Source organism: Bombus terrestris, chromosome 1 (assembly GCF_910591885.1).
Source record: "Bombus terrestris chromosome 1, iyBomTerr1.2, whole genome shotgun sequence".
Taxonomy (NCBI): Eukaryota; Metazoa; Arthropoda; class Insecta; order Hymenoptera; family Apidae; genus Bombus; species Bombus terrestris.
The window spans coordinates 14,226,910-14,247,786 of NC_063269.1; the positions used below are offsets into that span (position 1 = coordinate 14,226,910).

Genomic DNA, 20,877 nt, shown 5'->3' on the forward strand with positions numbered 1-20,877 from the left:
CACACCAGCTCAAGCTAGAAAGACCATTTCGTGTGGTGCTACGCAACATTCGCCACTCAATCGATCTAGACGAACTAAAGTTCGAACTTTCAAAGCGTGGCCACAAAGTAACCAACATTAGCAACAAAAGGCATAGAATCACGAAAAACCCGCTATCCTTATTCTTTATTGACATAAAAAGAAAATCAAACGATAAACAAATTTACAACATCAATCGTCTGATGAACTCAATAATTAAGGTCGGACAACCTTTTGTAAAGAAAGAGATAGTACAATGCAAAAGATGCCAAAGGTACGGCCACACGCAGAAATACTGCAACCATAATTTCCGGTGCGTTAAATATGTAGGTAGTCACCCTACTGACCAATGCACTAAATCCCCAGAAACCCCCGCGAAGCGCATCCACTGTCAAGGAGAGCATTCTGCGAACTACAAAGGATGCTTAGCCTATAAAACACTGCACAATAATAAATACCCTAAACACAGACCCAAGGAGATAACTAACCAAGAACCCAGACCCCAAAAATTCTCCACAGCATCAATCTCCTATGCACAGGCAGTACAAGGAAATATAAACAATATGAAAGTGGCCACTCAGAAAATAGTGTTCCCACCTCACAAAACACAGACAACTTCAACAGACTCGAAAAACTAATAGAGAAGCAAACAGAACAAATTTACAACTTACTTTCACTACTTACGCTCTTCATGGATAAATTAATACGCACAGAAGAAAAATAAAACCAATGCGTATAGCTCTGTGGAACGTCAACGGTCTAGCTCAGCACAAATTTGAACTAGAACTCTTCTTAAAACAACAGCAAATCGCCGTAATGCTCATATCTGAAACCCACTTCACCGACAAAAACTACCTCAAAATAAACGGCTAATAACTTCTACCATACCTAACATCCCAGTGGAAAGGCCCACGGCGGCATCGGAATCATCATCAAATCCAGCATTAAGCATTACGAGCTTCCATCATTCCAGAAAGACTACTTCCAAGCCACAAACGTAGCAATAGAAAAGTGCCATGGTACAATCACCACTTCAGCAGTATACTACCTTCCCAGACACTCGATTGCTAAAGAGAACTTCGACAGCTTCCTTGACGCCCTAGGCAATAGATTCATAGCTGGAGGAGACTATAACGCCAAGCATACCCAATGGGGCAGCAGACTTGTCACAGCAAGAGGTAAAAACCTCTTGAAAAGCATAATTACCAACAATCTCAACTACCTCACCACATATGAACCCACATACTGGCCCACTGACACTAACAAAATTCCCGATTTACTTGACTTCTTCATAATCAAAAATATCTCGCCTAGATATGTCCAAATCAACTCCTCGGCGGAACTCTCTTCTGATCATTCCCCCGTTATAGCAACAGTCAATTCAGCAATAATCGAGAACCCACCTAATGGCTTTATTCACAACCAACTCACCAAGTGGCAGCTCTTTAGAGAAGTCTTTAATCACTTAACTTCTGCCTCAATTTCACTAAAAACAAAGGAATACATCGAAACAGCCACAGAATACTTAAACACGAGCATAATAAACGCTATCCGCTCCTCCACACCTACTAAGACTTCTATCAGCAAACACGAATATCCCCATTACATATTAAACAAAATCACAGAAAAACGAAGACTAAGAAGAATATGGCAGACCCATAGAACAGCGGACGACAAACGCAAACTAAACAACGCAACCAGGAAGTTAACCAAAATCATCAAAAAAATACAAAAATGACTATTTTCAAAAATATATCGTCAATTTGTCCCCCAGTGCCGACTCCAACTACTCATTATGAAAGGCTTCCAGGAAACTCACGTGTCCCCCGTAAATAATCCCTTCAATTGGCTGTCCGCAAGGCGAATGAGCACGAAGCCCTATAGAAAAAGCCAACCTGTTTGCTAAATATCTATCCAATGTCTTTAAACCTCATTCCTCCAATATCGCCCCGGAAATAACAGAGTACCTGCACTCTCCCTTCCAAATATCTCCCCCCATTAAACCTTTCACTTCTCTATAGGTTACAGAATTAATCCATCGTCTGAATCCCAGGAAAGCATCGGCATGACCAAATAAGTAATAAAGCAATTAAGGAACTACCCGTAAAAGGGATTGCACTCATCTCTTCAATCTTTAACGCAATTCTTCGCCTTGAATACTATCCCAAAACCTGGAAAACGTCACTGATTACGCTCATCCCTGAACCCGGAAAACCTATACATGAACCTAGCTCCTATCGCGCAATTAGTCTTCTACCTACTTTGTCAAAACTATTCGAGAAGTTGCTAACGAATCGACTCCTTCCACTCCTAGAGGATCTGAAAACATTGCCAGATCATCAATTCAGTTTTCTGAAGCAACATTCTACAATAGAACAAATCCATCGAATAACACACAATATCAGCCAAACCCTCGAAAAGAAAAAATATTGCTCAGCGGTATTCCTTAATATTCAACAGGTATTCGACAAAGTATGGCATGAAGGGCTTCTTTACAAACTTAAAAAAATCCTACCACACACTTACTAGTCCATCCTAAAGTCCTACCTAACCAAAAGACAATTCATGGTTAAATGCTTAGACGCCAGTACCACAACATTCCCAATAGAAGCGGGCATACCCCAAGGTAGTGTCCTCGGACCCCTGCTGTTCTCCATCTACACTGCCGATTTACCAATATCAAGAGAAATAACTATAGCAACATTTGCTGATGACACAGCGTTATTAGCGTCCCACGCCAACCAATCATCCACTCTTCAGCGAGGTCTCGACTCTATGGAAAAGTGCTTCCATAAATGGGGCAAAATTAATGAAAAAAATGCACACATGTAACCTTCACGCTGCGAAAACAAACCTGCCCACAGGTCACCATTAACAATATAACAGTTCCTAACAAGGGCACAGTCAGATACCTGGGTATGGCTCTGGACAGGAGATTAACATGGAAACAACACATCACAGACAAATCGAAGCAACTCAGGGACAAACTCAAAAAATTTTATTGGCTCATTGGCCGTCGCTCCAACCTAGGCACGCAGAACAAAATTACGCTCTATAAGACCGCAATAAAACCTGTCTGGACCTACGGAATCCAACTATGGGGAACAGCAAGTAATTCCAACATTGAAATACTCCAACGCTTCCAATCGAAAACGCTAAGATCCCTAATAAATGCACCCTGGTATGTTACCAACGAAACAATTCACCGCGACCTCAAGATACCCACAGTCAATGATGAAATATACAAGTCCAGAAGCAGATATAACGCAAGAGTCAACAACCACCACAGCCCATTAGTCACCCAACTACTTGACACGACGGACCAGATCCGCAGACTAAAAATAAAATATCCTTTAGATTAAATCCTTAGATCCTACTAGAACCAACAATATAAACTATTATAAACCACGTCATTGTATCACGCCAAATGAAGTTACTGAAAATTCTCAACGAGAATTGATTGTAAATATTGTAAAAAATAAAAAAAGAAAAAAAGACTCCTAATATTAGAAAGTCTTCTCGGGCAAACAGATTGACTTAAACTATATGTGCGAACAATGCAGTTAGAAGTTCAAGTTTATGGTGGGTCCTTGCGGCCTATTGAGGGTTCGAAGGACGGCACATAGATCGTTGGCTGTCAAGCCGCGCGGGATGGAGTGCGGATGTCTTGCGCGACGTAACAATGTTAATTAAGATTGTTATAATAACATAAAGTAATAAACCAGAAGATTTATTATTCCAAGTCTGAAATAGTCGTCCCTGTTAGAAAACTAAAGTTTGTTAGAAAAATTATTTTTTATTAATCATTAACGATAAAATGACATTTTCCGGAATTCTTTTATAAAGAAAATGTAATGTTCTAAAATTTAAAACCGTTTTCTCGAAAAGAGTACATTTATCATTTTGGTCAATTAAAAATCTATAAAAGTATAACACGTTGTACATACGTCCATTGTAGAAAAATTAATTTAATTTCTTATAAAACAACGTAACTCGAATAAAATCTAAAAAGTTGTAGAAATCTATAATTTCCTACCACCTAAAACCTTCCGGCGTTTTCTCAAAGAATATTGGCCGCCATACCGCGTAAGTATCAATTCATACGATTATGCAGAGGAGTAGAGCATGGAAAACAATCTTTCTCTTTACTTTCAGAACCATGCACTTAGTATAATGTGATCACTCCGATGACGCAACGAAATATCGTTCGAACTCATTTACGTTTTTCAACTGGAGTTTATCGGAAATGGAATATGAAAATGTCACGCCGAACCGTGGACGTTAGAAGAATAGCGGACAATCCTCGAATACGTAGCACCGGGCCAAATACGCTCGTTATTTTGATCGTTGCGATAATATTTATTATTGCGGAGTCAGGCAACTGCGGAAACATCATTTAGATTTACCGAACAACTATCAATTCCGTTGCCCTATTCGCCTGGCTTTTATCCTTTCTTTCTATTTGAATATGCACTTTAGACGATTTTTTTCTGCGGAAAACGAGGCGGTGACGAATATTAAACGGAGGAGAGTGTCAACAACGGAAGATTACGAGTTGTAATTTTGTCGTCTTTAAAGCCCTAACGCGACTCCGCGATCTTTAAAAATTAAAACCTTCCAACCCATCCTGTTATTCTCCTCACTTAACGAGGTTTTTTGCAGAATTGCGCGTTAGCTAAAGGGAGAATGTGTTTCTTCCTTCTCTGACTGTTTTTTCCAGTATTAACATTGCATCAATTTTATATAAATAATTCAATCATTGTTAGAGATGATAATTTGGTATAAATATAATTAAATCTCATTGTTAGGCCGTGTATATTTATATAAATTTTTAATTTTCTTAACAGGAACTTAGATAGAGACTTTTTTTACTCTTTAGATGTTATAAAAAGTACATTAGCTGGCATGTTTTGTATATTTTTGCATATTATGTATATTCTACACATTGTAGCGCATTTAAATTTTTCGTAAATGCATAAAAAGATGCAGTCTTCCTGTTATGAAAGCCTTGAACATTTTAAGAAAGTACTTTATGTGATCAAGCACAGTCGAAGTAGTCTTGAATAATTAATTAAAATGACGAAAATGTTTGAACTATATTTCGAAACGATATTTCGAAAAACGAGTAAACAATTCTTCATTTGCGGAGAATGCAATCCATCAGTATTTTCTTCATCTAATTCTCCAATATTTCCGTAAATTCGTACATTTTCACAAGGAAATACTGACTAAATGAACCGATTGTTCCACATACTACTACAAGTATTTTATTTTTAGTACTTTGACAGTTTTTATTATATTTATAATAATATCTCTTCATTAAATCAGGATAATTCTGAACAAGTCTTGCCTCTAATTAATTCATTAATCCTCTTGTCGATCGCTATAACAACCTTTGGCACACTGTTTACCCGATTTCTATGAGCACTCTCGAGAAGTTTCGCGTATTTATCGACCAGAGTAAAGGAGATTTGGCAGACTTTCAAGATTTGAACGACGGAGTCACTCGATGATCGTGTAAGTCTACCTCTTAACCGCTAATGACCAAAGTAAACTCTTTGCTCGACGTTAAAAGACGCGATTCTTTGATGGAAGATTGAAGGGGAAGTTACAAGAAGTCGACCTTTGAAACGCATTCGCCGATGCAAATTAGCTTCTTGACGCTTTTTAGAAAATCGTGTTAATTGGAAGACTGATTGTCGAGACCATGGGATTCAAGCGCGCAAAAATTAATTTCTAATGGTCGACTTCTTATTATCTGTGACTCACTCCAAAGGCTTTTGAAAAGTCGACTCGTGCTAACTTCAAGTCCTGATACCATAGAAAATTTATCGAAGCGAAGAGAATTCCAAGGAACAACATATGAAACGTTTGAAAATTCAATCTTCAAGTTTGACAAGAGTACTGATGAGTGGAATATGAGCCGAAGTTTTGTTCAGATTTTCTATGGGATATATATGTCAGGTTTTCGTTAGGATTTCGGGCGCGTGATAATTCTTCATTAGAATTAGCCATCGTGATGCTCAACAAAGATTGTATTCACACGTATAAATATGTCTTTACAAAGTTTAACGAATAATTATTTTAACGATTAATTAGTTTAACGAACAATAAATTTAACGGATGCTTTTGACAATGTTCTTGGGTTCAATAACGAATCCACGGTCAACGGGAAAACTCTTTGTACATTAATAGCAGGTGATTGAAAAATAAAAGACAGATACGGTCACATTTGTCAATTACATATTGATCGGGAATATCAACAAAATTCCAAGCGCCGTTACTAGGCAGTCCCGCGTAAAACCAACATTGCTCCTGACCGGGGCTTGATTGTTAACCCTTTTTGAGTGCTGTGGGCGCATATAGGTGTCTGGCGAAAGCTATCGATGTGAACTAAGGACATATATATGCGTTTTCTGTAAGTGCCCGGCATGGACTAAGGACGCATGTATGGGTTTTTCAATTTTTCCGAACACTTACGCAGAAGTAATACTATTACGTTTGTGTGAAATAAATATAAATGCATTCCTTACGGCAGTAAACAAATGCCAATAGTGCCTCGTTATTGTTGAAGTGGTCACCACTTGTAAGAAAACTCTACATCTGGTTTTTTTAGTTTCCTCAAACACTGAATTTTTCACACACAACTAAATTATTAACTTGTGTTATATTTACTAAATTTAGTTTTCTAGTTTATTGTTTTCTAGTTTATTACCCAAATTCTAGTTAACTGTAAATTTCAATGTTTATAATAAATAATTAAAAATAACTAAAAAATAACGCTCTTGAATCATTTAATCTCGTGCAAAAGAATTACTATAACTTATTACGATTTGCGCTTTGAATAGTCAATCAACAGAGTTCAGTCTAACGAAAAAGTATTCCGTCCACAGCGATTGTCAGCGCTAGATGCGCGCCGTCCGTACGGACGGCATAGGCCGCGAGTATTCAGCACTCAAAGGGTTAATACAACGTGTCTCTCAACATCGGTACTTCCTCTGTTAGACATATCGTTCATCCCGTGACCGTGGCTACGTTCGGCGACCAGTTATGTCACCTCGAGCCCAAGTATTGGGGATCTTCCTAAAGAAAGGCCCGATGTCTCTACATCTCCGACATATATATAGCATTGTGTAAAGGTTTCAGATCTGTGTTGTTTGTTCTGTAATAGAAATTAAATTTTTATTAAAAACATATTGAAGTGGGGGAGAATCTATGAAAGGATATGTGAAGTGTTTGAAAATTTGATCTTAAGATTTGTTAGGAACGAAGTTAATGAAGTTTCTTTTAAAAGTTTTATTGAAATTTTCCATATGTAGTATATAGTGTTATAAAATTATTCGTATTATTGCTTCTCTAACCGCAATTAAATCTAGTTTGTGAATTTAGATGGTATTACATGCAAATGTAATTTCAAGAGATTTTTTAAATATTCTTAATAATTAAAGCCGGCATCTACGTTAGCTCCCTAAATTACTTGAATATTTACTATAGAAAACTTCTATGAATATATTATTGTAGGATTTTTTTTATTTATTTAGAAGTATTAGAAATTAGGATTTCCAATTATTTCTATCTTATATGTTAATTTTACTGATCGATAGATCTATTTACAATGGATTAAACAGAAAACGATGGTTATTTAACGTGAACTAGATACAGTAATGTGTTATGACTAAGACAACTAAATAGTTAATTTACAACTCTCGTCACCACGGTTCCAAAGCTCTCTTTCATGCAGACCATCCTCCTCGACAACGCTGACAACACACTCCGACAACGCTGACCACACTGACTTCTCAACTAACGACTGCCCGTTAATTCGTCTTTTTCCCTTTTAAGCATCCCTTTGTCTTTTCTCATAGCCCCACCACGTACGTGTTTCGCAACAGCCCGCGGCCATGGTCACGTAGGCCTTTTTTTCGCGTAACTATTCGACTGAAGGACCGACAACACATTGATGGACCGCTCGGTCCATTGAAGTTTCCAGACCCTTTTGTCTGTCGGCACTTAGGCTTTCTGGCAACATTGTTTATGCTTCACCCGATGTTTTTTAGGCGATCTGTCCACGATATTACATTATTTTTGTAACATAAAACTTTTTTTCTAAATGTTAATAGATACAATAATAGTTTAGTGTATACAATAACAACCGAAACATCTATAATTTAATGAAGATCGATATTGCTACTGAGAATTACTTACAGGAACCACTTGCCTGATATTGACTCGTTTTCCCGGAAGTGTGAGAAAATCGACGATCGCCGACCACGTTTTCCATTTTGATCCCGGCAATAAGGGCGAACGTGTGCAGTAAACGTTACACCTTATCAGAAGCTGTCCGTCCGAACCCCATTTCATACAGGTTTCAAGCTGAAGGAAAAAAATAAAACTTTTACAGCCTTCATACGACCGCTTATTCGCATTATTCAGACTTTATTGTATACGTAAAGAAAGGAGAAAAAAGAACCGTGGCTCGATTCGCGTGACCATAAAACCAACGGAATAAACTATAAAGACGAACGATTGGGTCGATGGCAATTCCGGAATCATACTTTCAAAAAACATACGCGTATTCAAGCTCTTTCGTTGCCCCTTTTCCCATTTTCTTCCTTTTTTGTCTGCTCCTATCTTTTCTTTTCTTTTTTTTTTTTACCTTCGACCTGTGATTTCCATGAAAACGACGAATTCTCGATGGATTAAAAATTCGAATCGATCCCACTGCGTTTCGTCTGAAAATTTCAACGAAAGATTGAATTCCTTTTCGCTGGCCTTTCTCCTACCTCGAGCTGTGCTGTTCTTTTCATTCGGTTGAAATATAGCTCGCAGACCGCGCGATACAAATACGATCGTAAACCACGATGTAGGAAAGAGAATTCTCCAGAGTCTCACCGGTGTATGAACGGAATCGAAAATCTTCGACGAACGTCCTTCTCTTTTTCGCTTTATTCACTTTCCATTGATGGCTCATTCAAGAGAAGTACATCGTTACTTGGATGATTCTAGGGAAACTGAGAGGGATATTTTAATAGAAATGTTTTAACTTTTTTAACATTTCTCTTGGAATTAAAATAAGATGATTTAAATAATCACACTTGAACTTATAGCAATTTGTATCTATTCATAACTGCATAAAACTGTATTATCAAATACCGCGCATAATGTAATTAATTTATTACTCTATCGCATACTGTTTCAAACATACCACGAAAAATTCTTCTACGTGTGTCTCGAAGTTGAAATAATTTCGCCGTCTCGATTTCACGAAAGTGATTTCATTATGCGATAATGAGGGGGTACACGTGATATCGGGTCGCATAATGAAACTTGTATGGCGTAATTTCGAACGATAATACATGCGCCATTCATCGTTTCAAAATAACAGACACGTTCTCAATTTTTCAAACGTATCAAAGTATACCTTTTTAATTTCAACGATCTCGTGACTATTGTAAATATAAATATGTATGTTATTGCATACATATATTTTTCTAATTGGAGCCATATTTTAGGATTTTATAATTATATGTATAATCGATTGTATCAGTCGTCATCAAACACTAATTTCTGTTTAATAATACATAGTATTGCTAATGACATTGTTTGCTCATCACCATAGTTGTCTTTAGAAATTCCATTACAATGCAATCAGCATGCTGCAAAATTAACAGTCACGCAAACGCGATTTCCGGTATGAATTACTGACAATATTTGAAAATTGATTTCCGATGTTGCAATATTTAACAAAACGATCTGTATAAGCTTCGTTACAGCATCAAATTTTGCCATCGGAATTTTTGGTCCTTTGTGCCAAAAGAAATTCGGGTCAATGAAAGTAATAAATTTGAAACATTTGAAAATTTAAAAAGTGTTTCATATTAAACTTCTACAAAAAATTTAAACAAGAAGTCAATCATGTTTGATACGTTTTTGTAAAATGATAACAAACCTCCTAAGTGTACCTCTCTTCAACGTGCTCACATTTATAAAGGATAAAAATTGTTTAAAAAATTTTCCAGAAACAAGAACTACGAGTTTCATGAAAATACAGCTCAGGAATAATTCTCTTCAATAATGCATGTAATAATGAATTATTTATTATTAATGAATGATTACTTCTGATCTTCCCGAGTGTGTTTTCTATCGACGAGAAAAATAAACGGATTGGTCTATTGATGTACGATACATTGTCACGAGTCGTATGACAGCTTGCGAATTCAGAAGAGTTCGCCGATATACATCGATTTGGCAATTGTATACAAGCAGTCACGAGAGAAAGATATACGTGTTATTAAAGGAAATGATATTTACGTTTCACTTTGCTTTCTTAAAAGAGCAAAATTTCACACCATTTTCGCTATGATCAAAGACCAAGAATAGACAAATAAAAAGGATTGCCATTGCATATTACGCAATAATAAAAAAATTAATGGATTAAAAACAAAACAAAAGACGAAAATATAAAAATAACATGTTCTACCCTGCTCATCTCACTTAGTCTAAATTTTTGTAATTTCGACGTGTAATTATTCGAACGACAGGTACGTTCATCGTAACTGTGAGACGTATATTTTTCGAAACGTTCTTCTTTTTTATCGATTACGCGCATCGGGAGCTATTCCGTGGAACGATGACTCGCGATCACGATAAATCGACGTATACAATCACGTGGAACACGATCCCAGTTTGTCGTTAAATTCCGATAACAAGTCCTAGTTTTTCCAGGCTTGAAATTGTCGGCTGATCGAAGTGTCTTGATAACCAGAAGCTCATGATATTGCAGATATCTCATGTGGCAAGTCAATGGATTTGTCCTTCCAGAAAAAAGAGAAAAATGAGGATATAAAGAGGAATGATGTTTTCGTAACTGCGACCTCGTTTATTCGATGTTGGAATTAATTGACTCGTATTTTCTCGGAAAAGAATGGACCTTAACTACCTTGCGCATTGCGATTGCAATATTTTCAGAATGTTAGACTAGAATTTACGATTCGTTTGTTTTTGCTAAGACACTAATGGCCCCCTAATTTAACTCTATTACAACTTTTGGATCGGTTTAATAAAACATCTTAGAATTGCAAACTTAAAACTAATAGAGCGATATAAGATTATAACAAAATAGTATAAAAAGTAGGGATGTTGAATGACAGAAATAGGGATGAGAAGCATTATGTTTTTAGGAGCCAAACTATTTCTCTCAAATATAATTTTATTAAATACTGTTGTTTATATTTAAGAATAATTTATGGTTGGAATATACGAATTTAAAATATATAATTTATATAATATAATCATAAATACTTTGTTAAACTTAATACGTATAACATCCCTTTCTGAATAATGTTATCCTTAATAAATTCTCGACAAAGTAAAATGTATTTAAATCTACTGTAAGATACAAATTTGAGTAGCAATACTATTATATTTATAGTTGAGTAATTAACGTGAATACAAATTATAGAAAATTGGAAACTAGAGAACCTATCAACTTTTCCTGGTTATGACAGTGAGGCATCATCCTGCTAAATGATTCGTCGAGGCGACTCTAGCTAAATGGTTGAAATCCGCTTGAGTTATGCAAAGCCGATTATATAAAATTAATTGCTCTGGACAGTCATCCAATTTAGTCGTTGAGCTCAAATCTACACGCTTTACAGATATTATTAGCGGCTGATTTATTTCATCTCAATCAGTGGGTTTTAAGTGTTCGGTATAATATTTAATAACGTTTTGTTGGTAATATAATTAGTTTTAAGTATTAGCTAATTACGATATTATTATGCAATCGTGCTACTTTATTTCTGTCAAGGGCATTTAATTTAAACAATAATTTTCTCATATATCGTATTAAAGTCTGTGTAGATAATTTGTAATATTTCATAAATTGTAAATGTAATTCCATTTTATCCAGTAACCGACACCTTTATCTTTTTTATGTATTTTTAGGTTTTGTACAAAAAATCCACAAAATTTTCATATATATTATTAAATGTACTGAAGTCGGGTTATCTTTGTTCTATTAAAATCGTGTTATTTTCACCAGCCAAGCGCGATCAGCTATTCCAAACAGAGAACTTTCGCTAATCAAGCAATCTCTGTGTATTCTATCTCAATAACATGACCATCGTCAAATATTTTGTCAGGTGGCTGTATTCACTCTTCAAACACATTGGTTACATTTTAATCGTTAAATATATCGCGCAGTATTCTGATTTTCAAACAAGTCCCCATGAAAGAGACAGCTTTTCAGTATATTGAGCTCTACAACTTTACAATTTTAAAAGGTCCAAAAATGTAATAAAAACACTGTGATTATTTCTAAAGAAATTAGACTTAAACCTTTATAATATCTACCAGATCAAAAACGCAATGTGGCCCTTGCGAACCAGAACAATGATTTTCGCCTTGTATCTGCGCCCCGTTGATTTCTATGATATCCTGCTTTCGGGACGATAGAGGAGCGAGAGTATCGTTAACCGAGGAATTAATGGGCCACCGGATAAGCGTCAGAGCCTGTAAGGCTACGCGAGGGTGACTGCGACGAAAGAGGAGAGACGTTTCTGGTTAGGGAAAGGAGTGAGTTAAATAGGTGAACATTGATGTACAGCGGAAATCGATTTCTCCCGCGGGAGACTTTCTCATTCGTACGTGAAACGCATGGAAACAGGTCGAGCCTGAAACCCCAATAATTAAATGCGTGCTAGCAAATATTCGATCTGTGAACTGAACATACCGAATCTTTCTCATCTTTCACTTTTTGTTTTATGTGTGACGAGTCAAATTGGATCGTGGTTAGATTTTTCAAAGGTATTTCTGGTATAATATTGATACCCCTTTGCAGTATAACATTTGTTGGATTCATACTTCGTTGGGATTGATTCATTCTGCATTTCATTCGCTTTTTCTTTTTAGAAATACGCGAGATTGCTTTCCGTGAAAATTTGGATGACACAATAAGCGCAATGAAATTGGACATGTGTCGGGATACAAAATTTCGGCGTGAATTTTATTTGATGCATTGTTTTGACGATTCTATGTCAGGATTTGTGGTTTTAGTATGATATTGTTGATGTTGGTCCTTGGAAAGAATATATATAGGAGAAAATCGTGCAATACCGACCGTACAGTACTGACTAAAATTATTTCTGCTTCTTTTCACCAGATATTCGCTCTTTTTTTTAGTAAACGAATGAATGTAACAATTCTGTCTAACATGTTTCGAAGCCATATTATTTATTCGATTGCTTTCGCTATTCTAACATGTTAGAGGCATATGCCGATATTCCGAGTGGTAAAAGTTATTTTCTAGAGCTGATATTTTGTTTCTCATGTAGGCAGATGATTTTTTTCTATTATATATGCTATATCAAGTTTATTAACTATAATTATTATCCCCAGTTTTGTAATTGTCTTTGTATATTATATACATTATAATCTATAATTGTTTTCACGTTTGTCGTCCAGTATCGAGTAATCAACTGTTGACCAGTACAAACCAAGTGTTTTTTACGTCTAAAATAAATCTGTTGGCAACTGGAATTAAATTAGAAGATGTTCAGTTAATCTTTCTATTGCCTTTTCACATAGAAAAATGTTTGACATTCCAAAGTAAAAAAAAGAGGATATCATGAACATGAAACATGAGATCATGAAAGACAGAAGAGATCATGAATGCTATTCAGAAGATACTCTTCGAAAATAAAATGACCTAAAGATAAACCGGTGAGGTTTTCAATGATCCAAAAGCAATGAATGTGAAGAATAGACACACTTCGAATGCATAGACCAAGATAATATTAATTATTTGATTGCGATATATGTATCAATAAAATGTGAATAAGAATGTATTCTAACATTTAAATGTTAACGTTTTTTAACATTATTGATCCTTAAGACCGAAAAATCTACTAATCAAATAATTAGTCAGACGACGATTTTTCGTTTCCTACAAATTATAACATTTTTACTCTTGCAAATTATCAATTCTTATTACTGAATTTGATAAAATTAACTTCTTTTAGTAGGTCCTATTTGTATTACAAACTTATTATAAATTTTGATTTAGTATCGATTCTAGAACAAGATATAACAAAAAAGCCTACAGGGGCGGTACTGCACAATGCAATACGATTGAACTCCTCTAGTGCATGTCATATTAATTCTATTAGTTTCAAGTATTTCACATATAGTAACAATAATCTTATATATATTTCAAAAAATAAGCGAAAATGTAATTTTTAATAGTTAGTTAATTCCAATGATAAGATATTAAAATTTATTGTTTCTAAAATTCTTGGTCTTGTCCATTGCAATAAATAAATGAATATGTAAATATATACTTATTTATTTAAATCAAATCATCGTTAATCTTTTTGAAGATGTTTTTAAAATAAAACATTAGCTTTGATGCATTTATTAGCCATGTCAGCTGAAAAAAAAGAAGTTCGTTTTATAATATGTAACTCAGTGAAAAACTCGATGCTATTTTACAATTTTAAAAGCAGATATAAAATAAGGTCGGTGTAATATATTTTTATCGAAAAAAAGTTAAAATATTCGGGAAACATGTGGATGTCTGCACTTTGAAAAAATATAAAAAAATTTTACATGGCATCGCAAAAAATTTACCACCAAATATCTAAATATAATATTGAATTTCTGTATTTTTTCGAGTATAAAAAGATTTTACACTATTTACAAATTTTACAATATCCTTTATCTCGTATAAATTATTTGTGGAACGAAGATGCTTACCTTGGAGTTTTCTATGAAAGCAAGTTCTCAGAAATTTGAGACGACATCTTTTAGAAACAATTTTAAAAGGAGGATAAACAAATTCCAAAAATCCCGGCAGTGAAAGCTTTCCGATTATATTATTTCTTTTGTTTACATTTTATAAAACACACTTCAATTCACTATCTCTATCTATCTCACTATATATCTAACCATCATAACAATTGCAAATCAACAAAACACTATTGTTTTACTCTGTACCGAAATTTAATACCACATTTGAAATTTTCAAAAATTAAAATAATAAAACCGCTATATAATCTTATATCTTTATAATCTTATATCTATATAATCTTATATCTTTCTTATATTCTCAATACAATATAACGATAACAAATAGAAACAGCCATACAGCGATGAAATAATGATGTATTATGTAATGTTTCTGAACAACAACAGTTGTCAAGCTAGAAAACTTAATTAATCAATTTCTAAACCAGAAATGATGCTAACCAGATAACGAGCCTTCAAAAAGTATCACGATATTCGAAGGTACACATAGGTATATTCATACTCAGCGATTTTTTAATTAATTTTTCGTTTGGCACAATTTCGGAGACAATAATCGATTTCTCAGATTAATACTAGTGAAGCAATAATGCGAGTACCGTCAGAGCAACAAGATTGTTTGTCTTTAATATCCTGCGCATTTCGGTGAGACAGAATACGGATCTTTGGTATCCAAATACTGTGAGGTACGGAAATAAGCATTTTACTGTTCAAAATTTTACTTTTTACTACACGAGTGATAAAAAAGATTCGAATGGTCGAAACGTGGAATATCATCCTGCCTATGGTTATTAGACCACGTTTGTTCTATTAGAAAGGTAACTGTCTTTGATGGTAATTTAAAAAAGAACGATCGCGTATTATTGTTTACAAAATTATACATACAATGTAAAATACAATGGTTAATTGTAGATTTAAGATAGAACGTATAATATCGTTGTAAGTCTTTCATAGTTCTTTTGTACAAGTGTCAGAAAAATTACTTATAGAAATTGCTTATTAATGCAATTTGTTAGATTACAAATTTTTGTGTAAATCCAAATTTGTATGAACATAACTAAAGAGAAGGAACAGATACAGATAGAAATTAATAAATAAATATTATTAATATTTCATATTAACAACTATCAATATTATAATCAGTAATATAATATAAAAATATTATAAGAAATACTTATCCGACAGCGTAGCTTATCGTTCGAACAGCCTCAAGCGTCATTTTTCAAAGTTCTTTCATTAACAAACAAAAAACTGCGATAGAATATCAACGATGGGCGTGACATCGAAGACGCGTTTGCCCCTTCTCTACTTCTTTGCCATTAATTCGCTTTTGTCGAGCTGCACTGTGTCATGTGACGATACGAAGGAGAGAGCACAGAGGGATGGACACAGCGCAGAAAGGGAGAGCACAGGCTAACAAAGGTACAAAGAGGAAAACAGTCGAGTTGCATCGAGAACCAGGGTCGTGCACAATACAGTCTCAGAAGCGCTTTGATGTCTAGTCGAAATTAATGTGGCGTCCCCCTTTGGCCTGACGCGGTTATTGCAATTGCCGCGACAAAACGAATCCAACCGGAGTAAAGCAAAAAAAGTTCGCGCGATGGAAGAGAGAAAAATTGTAGGACCAACTAAGGTCTCCGCTGGTTCCAGTTATATTAAGATTGCCACTCAATTTTGCGCCAGTTACATACCCTCTCAACTAATTCTCGAAATTCGAAATGAATTTCGAATTTTAGAATTTTTATGGAATTTTTATTCCTATAAACGACGTTGTGATTTTTACGAAGATTTTCACGATGAATGAAATTGGGATTACTGAAATGTGTAGATAGATTTTGTCTTTGTCCGAGAATATTTAGTAATAATTATTGATGTTCACCCTCGTTAAAAGATTTTAGAGTAGTTACGTTTGCTTTATTTCTAAAATGGAAATTAATAATAAGATGATAAATAATTATAGAGATGATGCAAGTCATTGATTAATAACTAAAAATAATGTAAAGAACCGCATTATTTGTGAAATAACTGAACAACAATGTGCTGAAAGTAGTATAAGATGAGAATTGTTATAGTCTTAAATCCAATCTCTTAATCACATTCGTATTATAATTTTATTTATAAAATTTATTTTATTTTTTAATGAACATTATGATTGAAATACTTTTCAATATTTTTCCATTTCTTTTCCATATGGAACAGACATGTAATTTACTCAATTATTTTATATGATTTTATGAATTACCAGATTTTTTCAAATAACATTTTTTAAAGTATTAGTTGCTGCTTTCATGATTAATCCTTTTACGACTATGATCCGATATATACAAATTCGAAAAAAGAGGCTCGTGGTGGATTAAAGCTTATACGTGTGTCGCACTAGTGTTATTGAATATTTTTTCATGTTTCTGACTACAACATTGCAATAGTAGAATATATAGGATCGATACTGCACCTATTGGAAGCGAAAGGGATTTAGTTCAAGGCAATATCCACTGCAGAAAATATTTAAAACCGATAGGATTAATTTTAAATAAAATAGAAAAAGAAATGCGTCTATTCATTTTTATTAAGAAATAAAAAAGAGAACATTAATTTGAAGCTGGTATAGAAGTGACGTTCTACTTTGTATTAATAAAATTTTCTGTTATTTTATGTTATCGAGAACATTTTTGTTGAATTCAATATATGTATATATTTTTATATTTTTTTCAACCAGTTGTATTTCGCTGATCCTACATCAAGCTTGACAACTGTGCAATGGTCAATGACAGAAGCTGAATGAACGAATTTTTACTATCACTACCAGCGACATACGCATTTTCAAGAAGCAAAAAGTAGGTCGCTGAGATCCTGAGGATTTCAGATGTCATTGAGTTTTCCTTACATCTTAAACGTTGCATTTTAGAGCTGTACATGTAGGAAACAGGTTGGCATATGGATTTGAAATGAAACGTTGTTGAAAGCATACTGATTTTTAATGTCAGAATAGTTTGCATAAAAAACCTAAAAGTTCCTTTTTTGATCTAAGTTTTTACTCTAGATATATTAACAATTCCAACGCAAAGGTATAACAACAAGAACAATTAATAACAGAAATTGTTAGTTAGAACAGTTTTACACATCTTGCAATCCACTTTATTGTTAGCTTCGCGTTCGAATTTATCGCATATAACGATCGGAAAATTAATTCACCGTATAAGTATAATTAACTAGAGGAAATTTTCACGATTATGTATTACGAATGTTACGCGATTCCAATACAGTAAAATATCATTCATCATGCTTTTCTACGTAGTAGAGTTGAATAAATTCGAGAAACAAATTAATCATTAACTTAATGGATACAAGATTGGAACGTATTGCTGTTAATATCGCCCAAGTAAATTGGTTGCGTATGCATACGTGCTCCCGTTTATTGGGAGAGCGTGTTTGCGTTATTTGGTATCTCGCTGCAAAATATGTAATCACACAGCAGTAAATTACACATTTTGGGTAGAACTCTGTTGATACTGTGACATCACATGTTCTCGTGGTCCTAAACTACTGCACTGTATACATGTCAGAGTGCATGATCTGCTTGCGAGCGACACGTACAGAGCATCAAAGGATCGTATAACTGTCAGAACGATTCTACCGAGTAAAAGTAATATAGGATATCAGAGAAATTGATTCTGAAATTCATACTTTCAGCTGAATTTCGTGACATTTGATTATTATGTAATGTATGTAGAACTGGGAATTCTTTTAACATAATGTTGAGCTAAATTATGTATTAATTTCTGAATTTTTTATTTAAAATCGTCTTAATTTTTCGATGTTGATATTTACAAATTTAATAAAATACTTTAGAAAGGTAAATTTATGCCTAATATAGTAATGAAAAATTATTTTTAAAAAATAAGAATACTATACATTTAAGAGTTAAGATATTTCTTTAAATTTGATGATGCTTATCTTTATATTTAAGAATAGTTTAAGATAACAGTACATGAATTTAAAATAAACAGTTTACCTGATAAAATTACCAAGAATACTCTGTTGAATATATTAGGCCATCCCATAAATTCGTGCCGTTTTTCGAGCGGTTATATATGTTAAGATTGTTTACATACCTTTCAGTTTCATGAAAAAATGTAATCCCTCTCTCGTTGTACAACTTCTTCCCATTTTTCATTATTCCGTCTCGATAAAAGTTCTCTTGTTTTTCTTTAAAATATGAAATGTATACACAAAGGTCGGCACGAACTTATGGGATGACCTAATATTATATAAAACGTTCCTTCTTGAAATTACTGCGTTGTAATTTTCTTAGATTATAACCAAATCTAGCATTATCGTAAAGTGAGCGGGTCGTCTGAATGACGCGTTAGTACTCACTGTTGCAGACGGTTGTGGATGTTTGTCACAAGAAGAGGCAGTGTAAGTTCAACACCAGTCCGAAAACCTTTCAGGGTGATCCGTGTCCTGGATTGCCCAAATACATCGAAGTTGCTTACCAATGCCGTCCTTGTAAGTAATCATGTTTTCCTTCTTATTATTTTTTTCCTGTTTGAAATACTCTGAAAACTGTCCGTATCTATGTTGAGATCATTTCACAATGACAGTACATACTTGTGAAGTGAATTTTTAAATACATATCTTGATGATAAATTAGCAAACACATGATAAATTAGCAAAACTAAAATGTATTACATCCACTCGGTGCGAAACTTTCTTCTTTTATTATGGCGAAATTTTAAACTAAAATAAAATTTCTAAACGTATATACTAAGGTATATACTACGTATATACTAACGTATATACTATAACCTATCATAGGTTTTATTAACACACTAATAGTTTGCATGATATTTCATTAGAGAATGTATAGCTCGCATAGAAAAGTAATGGTTTTAAGTAGAAACAATCAGCATTGGTCAGGCAATCTGTCAATTGTACATCGAACCTCTAGATGTTAACAGAAAAGAAAATTTTCGGAATAATTACTTAGAAAACAATTAATATTTTAATGTTCAATGTTAAATTACATGTAGAAATTTCAAGTATTTAAAATAACATCGCGTACCAGCTGAAAAGAATTGCTTGTATAGATGTTATTCTTTAAAATCATTCTTTAATGATATTTAAACTGTCAAACATTATATTCCACATCATTCTTTGCTACTCTAGAGTGACTTTCATATTTGGAATTGAGTTCTTGAACAGAATATTTCGTGTGTTTCTTGTATAGTATTTCTCTGTACTACGTTCTCAAAGTGATATGGTCGCTGTATATCTTCCAGATAAAATTGAAAGGTACATCATTATTACCGTGCAACGTTCTGTCAAGAAACGTAAAACATCTTTGATTGAAGATGTATAATCGATGCTCTTAAGTTTGTGCACACGCTACTTATTTTGCCTAGAAAGTATACTCAAAGTGTACTCAATACACCCTCGCTGCACCTTCCATGCAGTGTAATGCACGCGTCTCACAAAAGATTCAGTGCGCGAAGAAACACTGTCTAGACACATTGTTATTGTAGAAAGCATGGGAATAATTCGACAGGCTTGAAATTCAGAACATAAATGCAACCGTGTGCGAATAGCACTTACATGAAGTATGCCGTGGAAACGTTCAACTAGATATAATTTCATTTTCTTTTATTACAGCTTTGGGGGTTATGTAATGAAAGTATCATTAACGCGCTTTTTCATCTTTTGAAAACTTGAGATCTCTTTAAGCTTTAATTGTTCATTTCATCTTTCCTTTTATTCATGTTACATAAATTGATCTTTTTAAAGTTAATTTTCTGAAGCACTAAGAATGATATTGGCGATCAGGTAAGTGACTCTCTCATTTTGAAAATGATGGATAATAAAGAGAATTTAAATGGTCTACAGTATCTATCATTATAATCTTGCAGATTATCATTATAGTCATTATATCCTTCGCAGTATGCTTTTATAAATTACATATCTATCATTAGGTGCTTGAAATCTTAGTATACGAGACAAACTCAAAGAATGTTCTATGTGCTTCATTCTAATAATAGAGAATATTTCTGAATGCATACA

General features: G+C 34.0%; 1 protein-coding gene across 7 annotated transcripts in view; it reads left to right on the plus strand.

Moving 5' to 3' along the window:
- The window catches only part of LOC100643722 (protein eva-1), a 324,599-nt gene that overhangs the window by 196,300 nt on the left and 107,422 nt on the right, over nt 1-20,877 (plus strand). For 6 of the 7 annotated variants that reach the window (XM_048409136.1, XM_048409158.1, XM_048409151.1 and 3 more), the window contains one exon: nt 19,191-19,329. In XM_048409136.1, the coding sequence (XP_048265093.1) occupies nt 19,191-19,329 (139 nt within the window). The remainder of the gene's footprint in view (nt 1-19,190; nt 19,330-20,877) is intronic. The other variant, XM_048409153.1, reaches the window with a different exon arrangement.